The following is a 15,896-nucleotide window of genomic DNA, read 5'->3' as shown; positions in this document are numbered from 1 at the left end:
TCCTCCTAGGTAGTCTTCTTGTGTGTGAGATATGGTTCTAAATTCTACCAGTTAGCCTCCCCATATAGCTGGAGTTATTTCTAAAAGCCTGGGACAGATGTATTGTCTGACCTACTAGGAATGAAATTAAAATTTTGCCCTCAGAATCCAGAGAAGATTATGCGAGAACAGACTCCAGGTCAGTCGACATGGGCTAGTCTTTGTTTACTTCACAGTCAACCCATTTCAGTCTGAATTGCTCATGGCCTAATGTAAGCTTTAAGACTTCTTGGATCTGAAACATCAAAACAAGAGAAACTGTCAAGTTGCTATCTTGTGACCTCCCAGCCTAAATGGCCCACTGCTACCCTTTATGTCCTGCCGTGCCTGCCCTTTCTTTTCCTAGCCCCCTCCAGCTGCCCGCTTTTTGTCCTCAGCACCTCCTCTGATGGGAAAGCATATAAATCTGTTTGGTTGGGACACTATGACCCCCGCCACCACACACACCCACACATACCCCCACACGCCCGGGGACAAAGGGGACTAAAACAAATGACTTAACCAGTGCATCTCAATCCTGTTTATCAGAAACACTACAGAACTTTGAAATCAGAAAAGAAGGGGGAGGTGCCTATGGAGCTCTTTTTTCCACGTCCCCTGAGGATTCTAACGAGTTGGGGCTAACAACCACTAGTCCATAGTGAGCCCTGAGCACTATGTGTGTCTGTCCCCATATTTCTCTGTCCCTGTTGCTAGAACTGGGTAAGTTGGCTCCAGGTGTTTCCTCACCTTCTGTTCAGAATTGAAAATGCTGCTAAAACTAATAATATACACTCTAGCTTCCTACACAGACATACATTGTCCCTCACCTTTCCATCCTTTAAATCTGTGAGGTAGAAATTCTCTCCATTAATAGGGAATAGATACGTCCTAACAAAGATGGAATCCCCTGTTTGACTCCCAAGTTTCCCGTTATTGGCTTTACTCTAAAACAGAAGGAAGATGATTTCTGGTTTGGGTCCTACCACCCACCCCCCCAAGAAATGGTCCTTGACTTTTGAAAACCTACTTTTGAGCACTGCAGTCTTACTACTTGAACTTCTACTGAAAAAATTATCAGGTGTTGAATTGCCTCATTCGCATCTGTTCTTCTTTCAATAGCAAAATCCACTGGAAACTTTCTAGTTCTTCTGCCCAGTCCCCAGCAGGCTGGTGCACATGTGCACACACACACTACTGTTCTTTCCAGACACTTGAGTTCACGAGGTTTTAGAATGAGTTGCCTGGTGCTATTTATTCCTTTGGCCTGTGAATAAACTGCCGTTAGCTACCAGATCAAAGCCAGTCTGTTTTCTTGTCGGTGACATCATGACGTGGTTAGGCAACCTATAAGGAACTCTCTAGCTCTGTCATCTATGGCCATTATCTGGTATAACTGAAAAACGTGCCCTTCGGCCATATTCAAACGTGAGTTTAAGGTTTCGGTTGCAATATTTGGGAACAATTTTCCTCTTCACAATGTCCTATCTTATAATCCTTGAAAAGAACAGAGGGCAATAGGAGGAGCCTTGAACAAACGTATATTCAGAAAACTAATAATGTTGATAGTAACAGCTAATGTTTGTGTTTATTGAGCACTTACTACGTCCCAATTTGTTAAGCATTTTGTATGGAATATTCCACTTATAATACCAACCATATTGGTGTGGTTGGTATGGAGTTCGGTTTTACTGGCTCTAATTCATGGGGACACTGAAATACAGAAAGATTAAGTTATTTGCCCAAGGTCAACTAATAGGTAGAAAGCCAAGACCTCAATTCAGGGCTTCCTGACAAGGGGCAGGCGGGGGCGGGGGGAGGAGAAAAGCTTAGGAAAAAAGAGTAAAGAAGATCTGAACATCTCAGCACATGCACCAACCTGTCACCATGAGCCAGAGTGACGGCAGTGGGAACAGATGAGCTAATTTTCCAAAGCTTTTGCTCTAGGTATATTGGGTCCCACAGTATTGCCTTGCATCAAGTCACCTGACTGGTCAAAATCAGAAGTGGTCTGAAGTCTCACCTCCCTCAAAAATTGGTCTTTCAGATCTTCTGGGTCTGTCAGAGCTGGGATGGTAAAATCTGCTTTCAGGATTCCAAAGAGTTTCCCTGAAAAAAAAAAAAAAAAAAAGTGCTCTCTGGCTCACGGAGAATTATCCTGTCGCCATTTGGAAACTAAGTTCTTAGCAGCCAGGGCTGCCCCCAGTGGATGGCATGGGTGCGAAGTAGTGATTCTAGGTTTCAAAAAGGAAGCAAGAAGAAGCTGCGGGCAGAAAGCTCAGCCCGAGGCTGGCAGGAAAGAGCCACCTCCTGGCCCACCACCTGGCCACCCACAAGACGTTATCTTCTGTCTCTTCTGTATTTTCCCTCTTTTTTTAAAAAATCTCTTATGTAGATGCTCCACACTGTACTGGAAATACTCCCCTCTCCCCGGACCCACATTTTAAAGGCCCGATGTACCCCAGAAAACTCTAAGTAGGTTCTCCAAGTCTCTCAAGCTGCTCAACCCTGGGCCGGGCGCCTCTGCACTCATCATGGGGATGACAGCCGCCTGCGGGGACCACTGCCTCCTCGTGCCGCATTCTGTAGTCCACAGTGCCCTTGCGTAACCATCGCAGTGGGGCCTTGTGACACCCCTGGGCTGTGGGCAGGGCAGTCCTTACCGTCCCGCTGTTGCAGATGAGAAAGAGGAGAAGGTGGGGTGAGGGAGTCTGCTCCCCAGGCTTTGGCAGGAGTCAGGGAGCTAACTCCAAGCCCCTCTGCCTTGTTCCTGTTCCCAATGTTTCATGCCATCTGTCATAAAAAGCTCTCAAGTGCCCTGTGCTAGGGCATGGCTGTCCAGATTTACAGGCTCCCCTGTGAAGAGTGGGACCTGGAGAACCAGAGGCAGTTACCTGGGGCGGGTGCCGGGGTGGTTTCTGCAGACGCTGGGTGCTTAGATGAGCTCAGACTTTGGGCCTGAGCGGCCATGGCTGTCTCTCTCTGATCGCTGCTGGTTCCCCCAGTGGCCACAGCTACAGGAGGGGAACATAAAAGAGCCACTGCAAATACAGCCAGGAGCAGGGGAGCTGAGACTGGCGAAAGCCCCCGAGCCACAAGCCAGGCTTGGGCCGCCACTGCTCCGCACACCATTGCTGCAGAAACCAGCCAGTCAGCGGGAGCTCTGTCCTGGCCAAACCCTGACTCACTCCCACAGGCTCGTGCGCCCAGCCCTTGAGCCCCTTCCCCACCGTTCCCACACGGTGTCCCTGCCACAGGGTGTGTGGCGCTTGGGCAATATGATGAGACTTCTTCCCAGTAGCGAACATTTTCTTTCAGTAGGCCCTACTCCACAGAGCCTGATGCCCTTATGTTGCTGCCAGCTTCACAGAGACCCCACCATGGCAGCCAGGAACCCCCGACATTTCCATCAAGAGGTAGCACTGTGGGGCACCTGGGTGGCTCAGTCTGTTAAGCGTCTGCCTTCTGCTCAGGTGGTTCTGGGATCGAGCCCCACGTCAGGCTCCCTGCTCTGTAGGAAGTCTGCTTCTTCCTCTGTCCCTCTCTCTCTCTCTCTCTCTCAAATAAATAAAGTCTTTAAAAAAAAAAAAAAAAAGAGGTAGCACTTCAAACTCAACATATTCCAAAACCAAGTGCGGTGGCCTCTCAGCAACCTCGTCTCCCCTGAGAGGAGTATGTGTGCAACTTGTAATCTTGTTTCTTCATAAAGTCCCCAAAACAGGATGTCTGTGTGGAAAGGTATGCACATCCCAGAACTGACACGCTGCCAGAAGGCCAGCACCACCCAACTTTCCCATCCAGGGTCTGGGATCACTGATTTTCCCTGCATTTGCACCAGCATATTATCACCCCTTTAAATCTTTGCCAAACCCGTAAGTAAAAATATTATTTTAAGGGGCACCCTGTGTGGCTCTGTCACTTAAGTACCCGACTTGATTTTGGCTCAGGTCATGATCTCAGTCTTGAGATCGAGCCCCAGGTCAGGCTCCGTGCTGGGCGTGGGACCTGCTTAAGAGTTTCTTTCCCTCTCCTGTGGCCCCTCCCCCTCAAAAAATTATTTTAAAAATGCATCTTGTTTTTAGTTTCTATTTCTGTGATTCAATGAACAAAGCTGACCGTTTTAAAAAATGTGTTTGCGATTGTATTTCTTCAATTACTATCACTTGTAAATGATAAAACCAATCCCCTCGCAGCCCTCCTCATGCTGCTGGTCTACCCCGCTAGCCTCAGTCCCACGTCCCACAGGGGGCAATAGCCCTACCCACACGTGCCACTCCTGCCTCTCCTCTCCAAATGCCCCCTCCTTTCCCCACCCAAAGCCCTATCCGTTTCTTTAGTGAAATGAATAAATGTATAAAATCCAGAAACAGAACGGAAGAAACACTGTAACCACTATTTATTAAGGTTTTCACACATTTCCTTCCAGCCTTTTCTCCCAAGCATGGGTGGTTGTCCTCTCAGTGTGGTCATGAGTGTGCTCCATGTAGGACGCTGAACCGCGCCTCTTTCCTTGTGTGCCCTGACACACGCGTTGCCCTGCGTCATTACGCCCGCTCGGCTCCTACGGACGACAGCGCTGAGCCTCCCGCTCACTTGCTAGATGCCTCGGACGCCTCTACGGACTGCGGGGGCATGTCCTTCAGACTCTGCCCCTCTCTCCCTCTTCTGCTTCTCCTTTCCCAAATACGTGGCCTCTACTCTGGTCACATCAGACTCCTCGTCGTCCCCAAACCACACACTGTCTGTCACATCTACATGCCTTTGCCTGTGCTGTTCCCTCTGCCAGGAAGAATGTGCCAGTGTTTGCTGCCTGAAATCCTCCGTTAACTTTCGGTCCAACGGCCACCACCTTTCCAGGCAGAGTGAACAAGGGCCTTCGGGTCACACTCTGGGCTCAGCACTTAGTGAACTGTTGTCGCTCTTAGTCCCGATTAGACTAAACTCTCTTAAAAACAGGGAACAGGCCCTGCTCATCTTGATACCTACAGTTCAATGTCTTGTTCAAACCCAGTCCTTGGGAAGTGATTGTGGAAGTAAATCATCCACCAGCGTGTAAATCACTATTCAAGGCCTGGGAAAGATACAAAGAGGCATAAAACAGCTCTCGCCCTGTGAGATTCTGCCATCTCAATAATTCATAATCTGATCATTCACAATCATTTATAATTAATAAAATGAGAAGGAGGCCAGCCCTGTCTATTGAGTAAGGACACGGGCAGGAGATGGCAGGAATCCCTACACATTTCACTAGCGAGTTGAGACCCGGATCGTAGTAACTGCCATTAACTGTAGGTCTGCCAGATGCCCGGTACTGAAAGACACTTCCTGACCCTGGTCTCTTAACTCGACTTTAAAAATGAGGAAAAGGGAGTTTCTGAAAAGTTAGGGAACTTGCCTCGGGCCACAGAGTAAGTAGGAGAGTCAACATTCCAACCCACGGCCATCAGACTCCAACAGCCAAAAGAGAGGACTTCTCCCCTAGATCCCGCACCCTAAATGATTACCCAGCCAGGAGGAGCTGGAGAAGGGGCTCTGGCAGCACAGGGTCCCCCAGAGACTGGACTGGAATGCAGCCAGGGGAGCCACAGCCCCCGCCCTCAGCCCCCTGGCCTGTAGCCTGGGTACAGAGCCTATGGCTCCATCACCCGCCGAGGAGGAGCCAGGCGCTGGGGCCAGGCCAGTGTGGGGTCCCCAATTCACAGTGACGTGGGCGGACACCTGTGTCAGGCCCTGACTAGCTTCCACCTGTCTCTGAGGCATGCATCCCGTGCTCAAGGAGCCCGAAGGCTTCGAGGCACTCTCTTTGGTCCCAGGGAGCTCCCTGGGGGAGAGGCTGGGGGCGTGAGGCCAAATGCCTGGGCTGAGCTAGAGCGGTGCCCTTCTGCAGGCAACTGAGGCATGAAGGGGGGAGCGGTGCGCGGGCCACGACTCGCGGGCCTCCTTGGGCGACAGGGCCCTCCCCCCAGGGACACGTGGACTGGGGTGGGGCTCAAAGCGGAGGCCAGAGCGCCCCGGGCCCCACCTCTGGGACAGAGAGGGTCACCCGACAGCCAGCCCAGCTCAACGGCGAGAACAGGACCTGCAGGGGCCGGGGCCCTTCCTTGCAGGGCTAGGAGTTCCCGGGGCGCGTGGGCTAGGAGAGAGGGCGCGGGGCGGCGTGGTTCCCCGGGGGCTGGAGAGCCGTTGGTGGGGTGACAGGGGGCTGGCCAGGGGTGAGCTTGGAGCCATGCTGTGGAAGCTGGGCCTGGCGCTCATCCCTTTAGCAGGAGGGAAGGCTGGGGACGCGGCGGGGGGTGGGTGGGTCTCGTCAGGCCACGGACAAGGACAGATGGCATCCAGCGACCAAAGCCGGACACGGCACAGAGTAGGGAAGCCGGCACCGGCCTCCACTCCCCCAGGCCCCGCTGCGGCCCTCTGCTTCTTGCACGCCTGGCCTTGCCCATTCAGTTTGGTCTGGGGCCGACAGGCAGGGGCCAGGCTAGACCTTGGATGGGAACCAGATGAGAGGATCTCACCCAGTTTCTGAGCCACATCTGCCCACTGGCCCAGCCCTGGCGCTGTTGCCTTCAGGATAAGACCATTTCCTTTGACCCTCTCAGGGGTTTCCTCTGCAGGACCAGGGTGTCCCCGCTCAGCCTTAAGCACCTAGCCCACCTGCAATCAGTCACCCACTCCCCTTTGTGAGCTAACTCCTCCTGTGGTCCTAAACAAGTATAGAATCACCTGTTCCAGGAAAGCCAGATCATCACAGGGACTGGCCACTCGCCTCCCATGTCCCCACCATGCCTGTGACTGTACATGCGACACTAACTATCACGGCCTTGGGGTCCTTCAGAGGGGTCCCTGATTTTACTGTGTCCCCAGAACATAAATGAAGCTCTGGGCAACCATGAGCAAGTCCCCTATCTTCTCTGTGTCCTCAGCAAAGACAATAAAGTGTTTTTCAGATGGAGGGATCTGGAACAAAGCCAGGAGAACTGTTTTACCCTCAATTACCCTACTTAGCTTCAGAGCTCTTGGGAAGCAAAATGAGGTAATAGCTGTGAAGATGTTTCCGGAATTTAAAAGGGCCATAGGAGTGCAATCACTGTCGTTCCGAACATGTCGCCCCACAGAGTCCCATCTTCCCTCCACCCAGAGGAGCCTGAAATCACAAGGGATTCCTCAGCCGCCTCTCCTGCGCCCCCTCTCTAGTTGCCAACCTCAAAGTCCCCTCTGATGACTCGGGAGCACGGCCCAGCATCAGACCCTCAGTCTCCCAGGCTGGCCCTCACCACCATGCACGGGGCCACACAGCCTCTCTGGGGCCTCCCCGTTCTGGAGCTGCAAGTTAGTGGCCCAGTTCAAGGAGGGAGGTTGAAGGAGACCGAGTCCCCCTTCTCCAAACCCAGCTGGCCCTGCAGAGGGCTGGAAGGTGGGCTGGAAAATCCTCTTCTGGGAGGCTCCCATGGGGCCGACCCCGTGCTGCTGCATGCAGGTGACCCGGAACCCAAGAACAGGTCCAAAGAGCCCGCAGAGAACAGAAAACAGGGATGTACTTGGCCTGAGTGTTGGCTCCACGGTCGCTTCTGAGGAGGAAGCGTGAAAGGCTGAAGAGAGAGGGGCGGACTTCCGGTGCCCAATGGAGGGGTCTGCAAGGAAGGAGGGAGAGCCGTGAGGGCAGGCCTGCCGCGGGACACAGCACCCCAGGTCTGCCTCACCTGGGCGTCGCTCAGCAGCCCACATCTCAGCCACCTCGGTGCACCTGCGAGGGCTGATCACAGAAGGGGCTTTTGGGGTCTTTAATCCTCACAGGAGCCCTGCAGAGAGGAACCATCGTTCCTCCTTTACACATAAAGACTGCCGTTCTCATTAAATCCGAAACATGAAAAGAAACCGCCAAGAACAGGCAAATCCACAGAGACAGGAAGTGCATTAGCGGCTGCTGGGGCTGGGGTGTGGGAGAAAGGGGAGCGATTGCTCGAGGGTGAGGAGTTCCTGCTGCGGTGATCAAACGTCCTACAATTAGGTAGCAGTGAAGCTTGTGCACCCCCATAACTACTAAAACCCACTGAGTCAGACACTTCAAAGGGGTGATTTTTAAGGTATGTGGACTGTATGTCAGTAAAGCTATTGCAAAAATTAAGAAGGCTGGACAGGAGGGAGGAAGGGAGGGAAAGGGGGAGGAAGGAGAGGAAGGAAGGCAAGGGAGGAGGAGCGAAAAGAGAAGGGAACGGCCAGACAGAATGCGACCTGCTGCTGAGGACACACGATACAGGGATCCAGAATAAGCAGGCGGGCCTCTGGCTCCCGTGACCTCCGGTGCAACACTGACGCGGGCGAGCGTGTGCGGGCGCTCACTCCGGGTCCGCATCTCTACCAGCTTCCTTTATACTCCTCCTCATTCAGTCTCTGAAGCCCTCCTCAGAGGTGCGTATCAACAACACCATTTGGTTAAATGGATTTCCCAAAGAGGAAAAATGTCTAGCTCTGGTAGAGCCAGTCTACTCTAGGTAGACCCTGATTCCAAAGTCCATGTTTTAACCTCTGCATCGCCCTAAAACTCATTGCCATTGCTAATGGCGAAAGCCCTGAGACTCCGTAGGGTCCATGTCATTCTTGAAAACTCCCTCAAAATTAGAATAAAGCCTGTGCCTGTTACTCTCGGGGCCTAGAAGCTCTTCCTTGGGTCTACCCTCAATGTCTTCGGCTGCCATAAACCCACGCGCCGTCCCCATTCCAGCCCCGGGGGAGCCCTGGGTCAGCAGGGGAGGGGTGGCCACGCACCGTAGAAGCAGATGAAGGGCTTCAGGGCAGAGCAGGCCAGTGCATACACTCTGGGGGGGTAGCGCGCGTAGGTGCGGAGCCCCGCACACAGTCCTGCCCCGAACTTAGGCACCTGGAGCCAGGTGGGGACGCTGGCGCCCAGGCCGCTCGACCAGCTCAGGGCCCCAGAGGCTGGGTTGAAGTAGAGGCCGATCCAGGCCTCAGTCTCCTCAGTGATGGACCTCAAGTCCTCCCTGCCAGCCTCGTCGGTCACCTGCTGCAGGTCGGCCAGGTCCGTGTGGTGGCCGCGGCAATAGAGCAGGGCTGCCTGCCAGGTCAGCTCCCGGGAAAACCGTAGGAACGTCTGTCGGCCAATCTGGACCACGGCTGCGGGCGAAGAACAGGGACACCCGAGGCCTGAGACCTGGACCTCTGATAGCCCAGGCCTCGCTCCTCCCCCAGGACAGAACTCTGGTCTAATTCAGGCCCTTCGTCCCCACTACCCCCCACCTGGGTGTGAGGTTGGATGAAACCCCTGATTTTCCAGGACTAAACACCAGGTTAGGAGAATGGAGGAGTTATCGTGGCAGCAGCTGGGAGCAAGGACATTAGGAAAAGCATGGGTGAAGCAGAGCTCTCCTCGTAGCGAAAGGCCCTGTAAGTGAAGTCAAAGTCTCAGTTTTGTCACCTGTGCAATGGGGCGAGTAATGTCACCTGAACAGATTTAAAGGCTCACATGAGAACCATGGAAACGAGTGGGTTCACACAGGACATGCAAATAATTAGCACTTAATTAAAGGGTGGTTAAACTCTGTGGGGGCGTGATGAGGAAGAGGGGATAATCCTGGCTAAGAGGCAGCCTCATGTGTGAGTCCCAGGAGCCTCTGGTGCTGGCTCTCAGGAGGCTCTGGGCTGAGGCAGAACAGAGAAAGTGTGGAGTACTCTTCCTGCCAGGAGAGTCAGGGAGAAAGACGAGCCTGGTGAGGGAAGACCCGCGGGACGACAGGAGGCAGAGTGGGCCCGTCCCCCTCGCCCCTGACTTCCCGTGGGGCTCAGGCATGCAGGCTGCCGACCTCCCACAGCCTCTACCCTCGGTCTCTGCCTGACACTGGCCTGGGCTACCCCTCACGAACCCCACCTGCCCTGCCGCTTGCCAGTCCTGTCTCATCTGTTGCACACCAGCCAAACATCCGATTCCAAACAATGGAAGGTAGGAAATGATGTGGCGTGGGATCCTGAGGGAAGGATTCTGGAGCCCCGCTGGAAGAAACGCCTCTATTTGCAGAACACAAAGCCACATGCTCAGATTCAAATCGGGCCTCCCAAAACCTCGGACACACACCTGTTCATCTAAGCCCGTCAAGATTTGCCTGAGGTTTCCCTAACTTTCCCTATCTAAGCTGATTTTTTTAAAGCTACTGTCTATTAAGTAACCAATGCTCCCCAGCCCTGAGCTGTGCTGCGGCGTCCGTCATCTGCTCAAATCCTCACTATAATCCTGAGAGGTCGATGTTGTGAACCTCATCTTACAGGTGGGAAAAGGGGGGCTCGGGTGGGTGATGATTTGCCCAAACTCATGTCATATTAAACGCAAGACGAGATTCAGCCTTGGAAGCCCCGGCCATCTTCACGCTGCAACTACACATTCCCTAGCATGCAGAAAACCACCTCTATAAAGCCGGTGGAGGGAAGGGTTTAGATTTCCTTTGTCATGGATTCTTGACACCAGATGTGAAGAAAGTAAAAAAAAAAAAAAAAAAAAAAAAAAATTTAGGATAGTAATAATCAGAAGGGAAGTCCCCCTCACCAGCTGGGTGGGCCTGGGCTGTGAATAGGTGCTCCCTCTCCCCCACCTCCAAGCCAGTGAAGCAAGGGTGGTGGTGAGGGGGGCTGGTAATCACAAGAGCTGGGATACAGCCTTGGCCACTGATGTCACTGTCTGGTCGGAGACCTTTCAGCAAGTCACCTCCTTGTCTGAATTATAAAACAATAATAAATAATCTGCATACTCTTTCTCTCAAATAAATAAATAAATAAATAAAACTTGGGGTGGGGTGGGATGTGGTGTCCCTGGGTGGCTCAATCAATCAAGCCTCTGACTTCGGCTCAGGTCATGATCCATGATCTCAAGGTCGTCTGCTCTGCCCTCTCCCCACCCCCTCCCCCAGCTCGTGCACGTGTGCACGCGCTCTCTCTCTCCCACAAATCAATAAATAAAATCTTTAAAAATAATAATAATCTGAATAATAACCCTGGGTTGATTCTCTCTATGGGGTTCAGCCCAGGGACAGCAGAGCCCGGGGTCCCTCAGCCAGGCAAGGGAAGCAAAAGGGACACAGGCGGCATGACCTCCATGTGGATGACTCAGGAGGAAGGCAGAGCTCCCCAGTGTGTACCTGGCTTTGGAGAGGTGGTTGGGCTAAGAGCAGGCTCTGTGAAGAGGCGGTGCCCCACAGCAGGGTCTGCAAAAGAGAAAGAGACCACACATTATGGGGAGGGAGAGGGCTGCCGGGGATCCCCTCCACAGCCACCAAGCTGAAGGCAGGGGGGTAGACAGGCTCACCCGTTTCTATTACATGTATTCAAGAACTACATACACAGAGAGAGGGGGTGCCCCTACTTTGTGGCAGCTACATTCTAGGCTCTGGGAAAAGAGCAGAAATAAGGGAAACAGGATCCTCGCTCTTGAAGAGAATATGAGAAGCAGGCAGCCTTGCAAAGCAGGGGGAAGGAATACCCCCAGGAGAGCCAAGGCCAAGACCCTAAGTGGGAAGGACCAGCGAGTATCCAAGGAGCAGAAAGCAGTCAGTGGGGGCAAGGCCAGGGATAGGGGAAGAAGCCAGAAGGGTCAAGAGGGCCTGGTTGGCCTCAAAATGGATAGGATTCTAAGGGCTTAAGGGAACCTACTAAATATGTTCATGCAGAGTGACATGATTTGCATTTTTTGGAGCTCACACTGTGTTGAGAACTGACTATGGGGTAAGGCAGACCACCCCTACCTCCCCAACAGAGGCCCAGGCGGTGGGCTTGGGGAGAAGGGGAGAAGTGGGTGGAGTCAGGATGCGACTCACTGGAGCCCAAAACAGGGAGAGGAGAGGAGAGCCTACATCCACAGTCCTTTCTTCCAGAGGACTCCCACCCCTGCACACTCAGCACCCCTGAACATCTCTCTGCCAGCTTGGGGAACCCAAGGTCAAACCTCACCCTTGTGGGGAGAAAGCAAAAACTGGCACTTTAGACCAGAAAAATGCCCTCTGGTGTCCAAGCATCCCCCTGCTGTGGGGTCCCAGCACCTTCCTAACAGGTCAGCATCAGGGGCCAGCAGGAGGCAGGATGGAGGCGTGTTGAGTACCCTGGATATCCTGCTAGGAGGCCTGAAGGTGTGGGCTCCCACCCACTCCCGCCCAGGAGCAAAGTGGCTGCTCCACTCTCCCTGCCGGCAGGAGACAGAAAGCGGGCCCCCTGCTCCGTGAGGAGGAGGAGGAAGAGATGGAATCCGACTCTCGCTGCTGCAGAGATGCAAGTGGACACCCCCCCCCCCCCCCCCGCTTTTCCTTTCTTCCTCCCTTTCTTTTTCCTCTTCTCCCAAGTCCCTAATTGGCAGGAGGAGACTTGGGGAACATTCCAGATTTTATTTTCTCTCTACCCTGATTTACACCTGTTTCTCTGATGTCAGAGTCTCGGAAATGAGGGACAGAGGAGACAGAAACTCAGGCTGCAGAGAGGACTCTCTACAAAGGTAGATTAGGCTACTGGTCAGTTGTCCCGTGAAAGACTCGAGACTGTCCCCCCCCCACCACCACCACTTGCTCTGAGAATGGGACTCGGAGTGGGACACACCGTAGTAGCAGATGAAGGGCTTCTGCGCCGTGCACGAGGCGGCCCCCAGGCTGGGGAAGATGGAGATGGAGTACAGGGTGGCGCAGACGCCCTCCTTGAAGACAGGCAGCGAGCTCCACACCGGCGCGGTGAAGGCGGAGCCACTGGACCAGCTCAGGCCCTGAATGCGCACGTCGAAGAAGAGGCCGATCCACGCATGCGCGCTGCTGGTGAGGGCGTAGAGCGAGCCCACGCTGCGCGCGCTGTTCATGCTCTGCAGGTCGGCCAGGTCCGTGTGGTGCCGCCGGCAATAGCGCAGCGCCTCGGACCAGCTCAGCTCCACCTCCACCCTCGAGAAGTTCTTGCCACTGCTCGTAGGCTGCCGGGCTGGGGTGGGAGAGGCTGTCAACGCCCAGCCGGCTGCCCCCTCCCAGCCCTGATTCCCCGAAGAGCTTTCAGCCTCCACGCAGGCAGCCTCCCCAGTCTCTTCTTTCCCACTCCACCCCTTACGGTGGGCCCTGCACCCACACACCGCTCTGCCCCTGGGCCTTTGCACAGGCTGCCCTCTTGCCTGGAAGGACTGGTCATTCCCGACCCCCTGCTCCCCGAACCCCTCAGTCTCCCATGCTCTGGTCTCCTCTTTCCCTTTGCCCAACTAACCGCTCTCTGCTCTTGCGTCTTCCTGGGGAGGCGCCCCTTTCATTGGCTGCAGTGTTTAATAACTTTTAATAAACTTAATAACTTAATAACCTTTGTTAGTGCTTAATAACAAAGCCCGCGTTTAACTGAGCACTCCTGGCGCGCACCTGTATGTCATTGAATCCTTCCACCAAGTCCCTAGGATGGGCATCACTATGTCTGTTTTACAAATGAGGAAACCTAGTCACAGAGAGGTAAGTGACTTGGCAAGGCCACCTCTGGGGAAGGAATGGAGCTGGGATGCAGGGCCTGTGGGTGGAGTTCCCAGGTCCTGGCCCTTGATCATAGCCTGGCATGGCCCTGTGGTAGGCAGGGCTCATCCCTAAGGCTGCACATTAGAGCCCCCTGAGGAGCTTTCCAAATACACTGATGTCCCAGCGCACCCTACAGCAAGGATCTGAATTTGCTGGGATTGCATCAGAATTTGGTAAAAGCCTCTCAGGAAAGGACCTTTTTGCTTGTCTGTCTTCATCACCAGGTGCAAGCAACTTGGGTGCAAAGAATGAGCCTTATTCATCATTGTATTCACAGTGTCCAGCATGTCAGAAGGACCCATTGTGTTGAAAATGAATGAATGAATGAATGAATGAACTAAGGGGCAAGTCAAACCTCTCCTGGGAGCCAACCCCAAGCCCCAAGATCTCCATGTTGGCTTCCTTCCTTCCTAACTCCATGCCCTTGTGGGGTCCCCCCAGAAAAGGCTGCTCAAGGGCAACCCTGCCCTGCCAAGCCCTGCCTGTGTGGAAAGATGGAGGGGCCAGGTGGTAGGGGGGGTGTGGCTAGACCTTAAAGGATCGGCCTCAAACCAGATGCCCTAAGAGAGGAAAATAAGACTAAAAAACTGGGCATACACAGTGGGCAACATGTGCACAATCAGAAGGAGAGGGAAAGGGGTGACGGGACACTTGCCGCCCTGGGTGAATCTCCAGACACCCACCAGAATCCAAGATGCTGCCTGTGGCTGAGAAGAGTCGGAGGATCCCTGCATCAGAGAAAGGGAACATGAAAAAATGTCAGTCTTTCTTATGATGTGTGATTCACTTTGATGCTTTTTATCCTATTCTGTTTAATTTTTTAAAGTCACTGACCGTGGCCCATAGTCGATTTAGGACCCAGTGGGTCACAGCTCTCAGTCTGAGAAACTGGAGGTCAACACTGTGTCCCACTACCTCTCAGACTCCAGCCTCTAGCGCTGAGCTCTGGGTCTGCGTCCCACTCTCCATCTGTCACACATAGATCCACCCTCTGATGTGGTCTGTGCTGGGCTTCCCAGCTCACACCAGCACCCCCAGCTCCCACCCAGGAGTCATCGCGGGTCCCTCCCCTATCTCTCATTCCTGGCATCCAGTCATACCGCAAATCCTGTCATTCCTTGGATCTGGAAACTTCTTGAACTTTCCACATCCTTCCACGCCTGCTGCCATCCTTGCCCCAGCCACCATCCTCTCTGTGACAGACAGCCAGCAGGTCCCTCTGCTTGAACCCCTGGCCACCTCAATAAGTCCTCATGGTCCCCACCCAGTACAGTAGTTCACCGCACCGCTCAAGCCCTCAGTCCCAAGGATGCTTTTCTAGGAGGCCATGGTGGACCTCAGGCATCTTCTCCTCACACGCACCAGGCTCCACGTGGAGGGGCCCAGGCTGCTCCTTTTCCTGTCTTTACTCTCTGCAGTCCTTCATTCACCCCTCAGGCCCAGCCCAAAACACCCCGTTCAATAAACCTTCCCACCCACCGGATCGGCACAGTCACTCCCGGGGACTCTCCCTACTTGTCACCCTGCTTATCTCCGGCACTGCATGGGGCACATTCTCTAATATTCAGTTTGCTGTCCCCCAGTCAAATGTCTTTCCCCCATGACAGGGTATGCTCGGGGAGGTCAGGGTCCATTTCTGACCAGCAGGTACAAGGCACTTTGAAAGCAGCTGCCCGCGTGAAGACACAAACGAGAACAGTAAGTGCTAGGTTCTGGGCCCAGGTCTGCGGGGTTGGAAGGGGTGAGAGGAACCCAGCTGGCAGGGTGTGGGGGAGCAAGCTGGCAAGCAGGGGGGAGGTGGCCGAGGCTGACAGCTGAAGAACATGCCTTTCTTTCCACTTTGTCTCCCCTTCAACCTCTAACTGTGAACCTCCAAGGACAGGTGCCCTACCTTTCATGGGACCAGAGCCGTGGGCGTGCACGGAGTCGGGTGCCCTCCTGCCTTCACCCTGGGGACCCCGTGACAGGTAAGGGCAGCCTTACCTGCTGCGCAGCAGAGGGACAGTGACCTCCCCTGGATCCGCATGGCGGCAGCACCTGGAAGACAGAAGGGAGAAGACTCCTCCCCAGCAGAGGCAACACCTGGTCTTCTGGGGTTTTATACCTCACCCTCCACTCCCCTCCTCTTCCTACAAAAACTGACAGATTTTACTGAGCAAATACTTACTCAGTGCCTCCTGCCGGCCAGCTGCTATGTGAGGTGCTGGGGGCAGTTGTGGTGGGGGTGGGGGACACCCAGAAGGAAACATCCCTGTCCTGCAGGTTATAGGGACAGCAGCAGGACCTGGTAGTCAATGAGCAGAGAGAGGGGAGGGGAGGGGGGAGAAGGAGCCCTCGTGAGGGCCCTTGCTTTGCTGGACC

General features: G+C 54.0%; 1 protein-coding gene across 1 annotated transcript; it reads right to left on the bottom strand.

Annotated features, from left to right (window-relative positions):
* Positions 1-151: 151 nt before the first annotated feature.
* On the bottom strand, positions 152-15,561 carry CLEC20A (C-type lectin domain containing 20A). Its single transcript, XM_059145388.1, has 10 exons — positions 15,519-15,561; positions 14,191-14,263; positions 12,604-13,100; positions 11,160-11,225; positions 8,785-9,150; positions 7,293-7,649; positions 2,867-3,059; positions 2,570-2,688; positions 2,042-2,127; positions 152-274 (listed from the first exon to the last, which is right to left on the bottom strand). The coding sequence occupies exons 1-10, from the start codon at positions 15,559-15,561 to the stop codon at positions 194-196; spliced, it is 1,881 nt and encodes a 626-aa protein (XP_059001371.1). The 3' UTR covers positions 152-193.
* Positions 15,562-15,896: the final 335 nt, after the last annotated feature.

Source organism: Mustela lutreola, chromosome 14 (assembly GCF_030435805.1).
Source record: "Mustela lutreola isolate mMusLut2 chromosome 14, mMusLut2.pri, whole genome shotgun sequence".
NCBI classification, from domain to species: domain Eukaryota; kingdom Metazoa; phylum Chordata; class Mammalia; order Carnivora; family Mustelidae; genus Mustela; species Mustela lutreola.
This window is presented reverse-complemented; position numbering and strand designations above follow the sequence as displayed.

What these genes read in the sequence shown, in the direction of transcription:
- CLEC20A (XM_059145388.1), bottom strand. Translation starts at nt 15,561, where the DNA reads ATGCGGATCCAGGGGAGGTCACTGTCCCTCTGCTGCGCAGCAG. An exon ending in CTGGAGATTCACCCAGGGCG is followed by an intron (nt 13,101 to 14,190) that starts GCAAGTGTCCCG and finishes GTGTGGGTGCAG; the next exon opens with GGCCCACCGTAAGGGGTGGA. An exon ending in GCCCTTCATCTGCTTCTACG is followed by an intron (nt 7,650 to 8,784) that starts GTGCGTGGCCAC and finishes CCTTCCTTGCAG; the next exon opens with ACCCCTCCATTGGGCACCGG.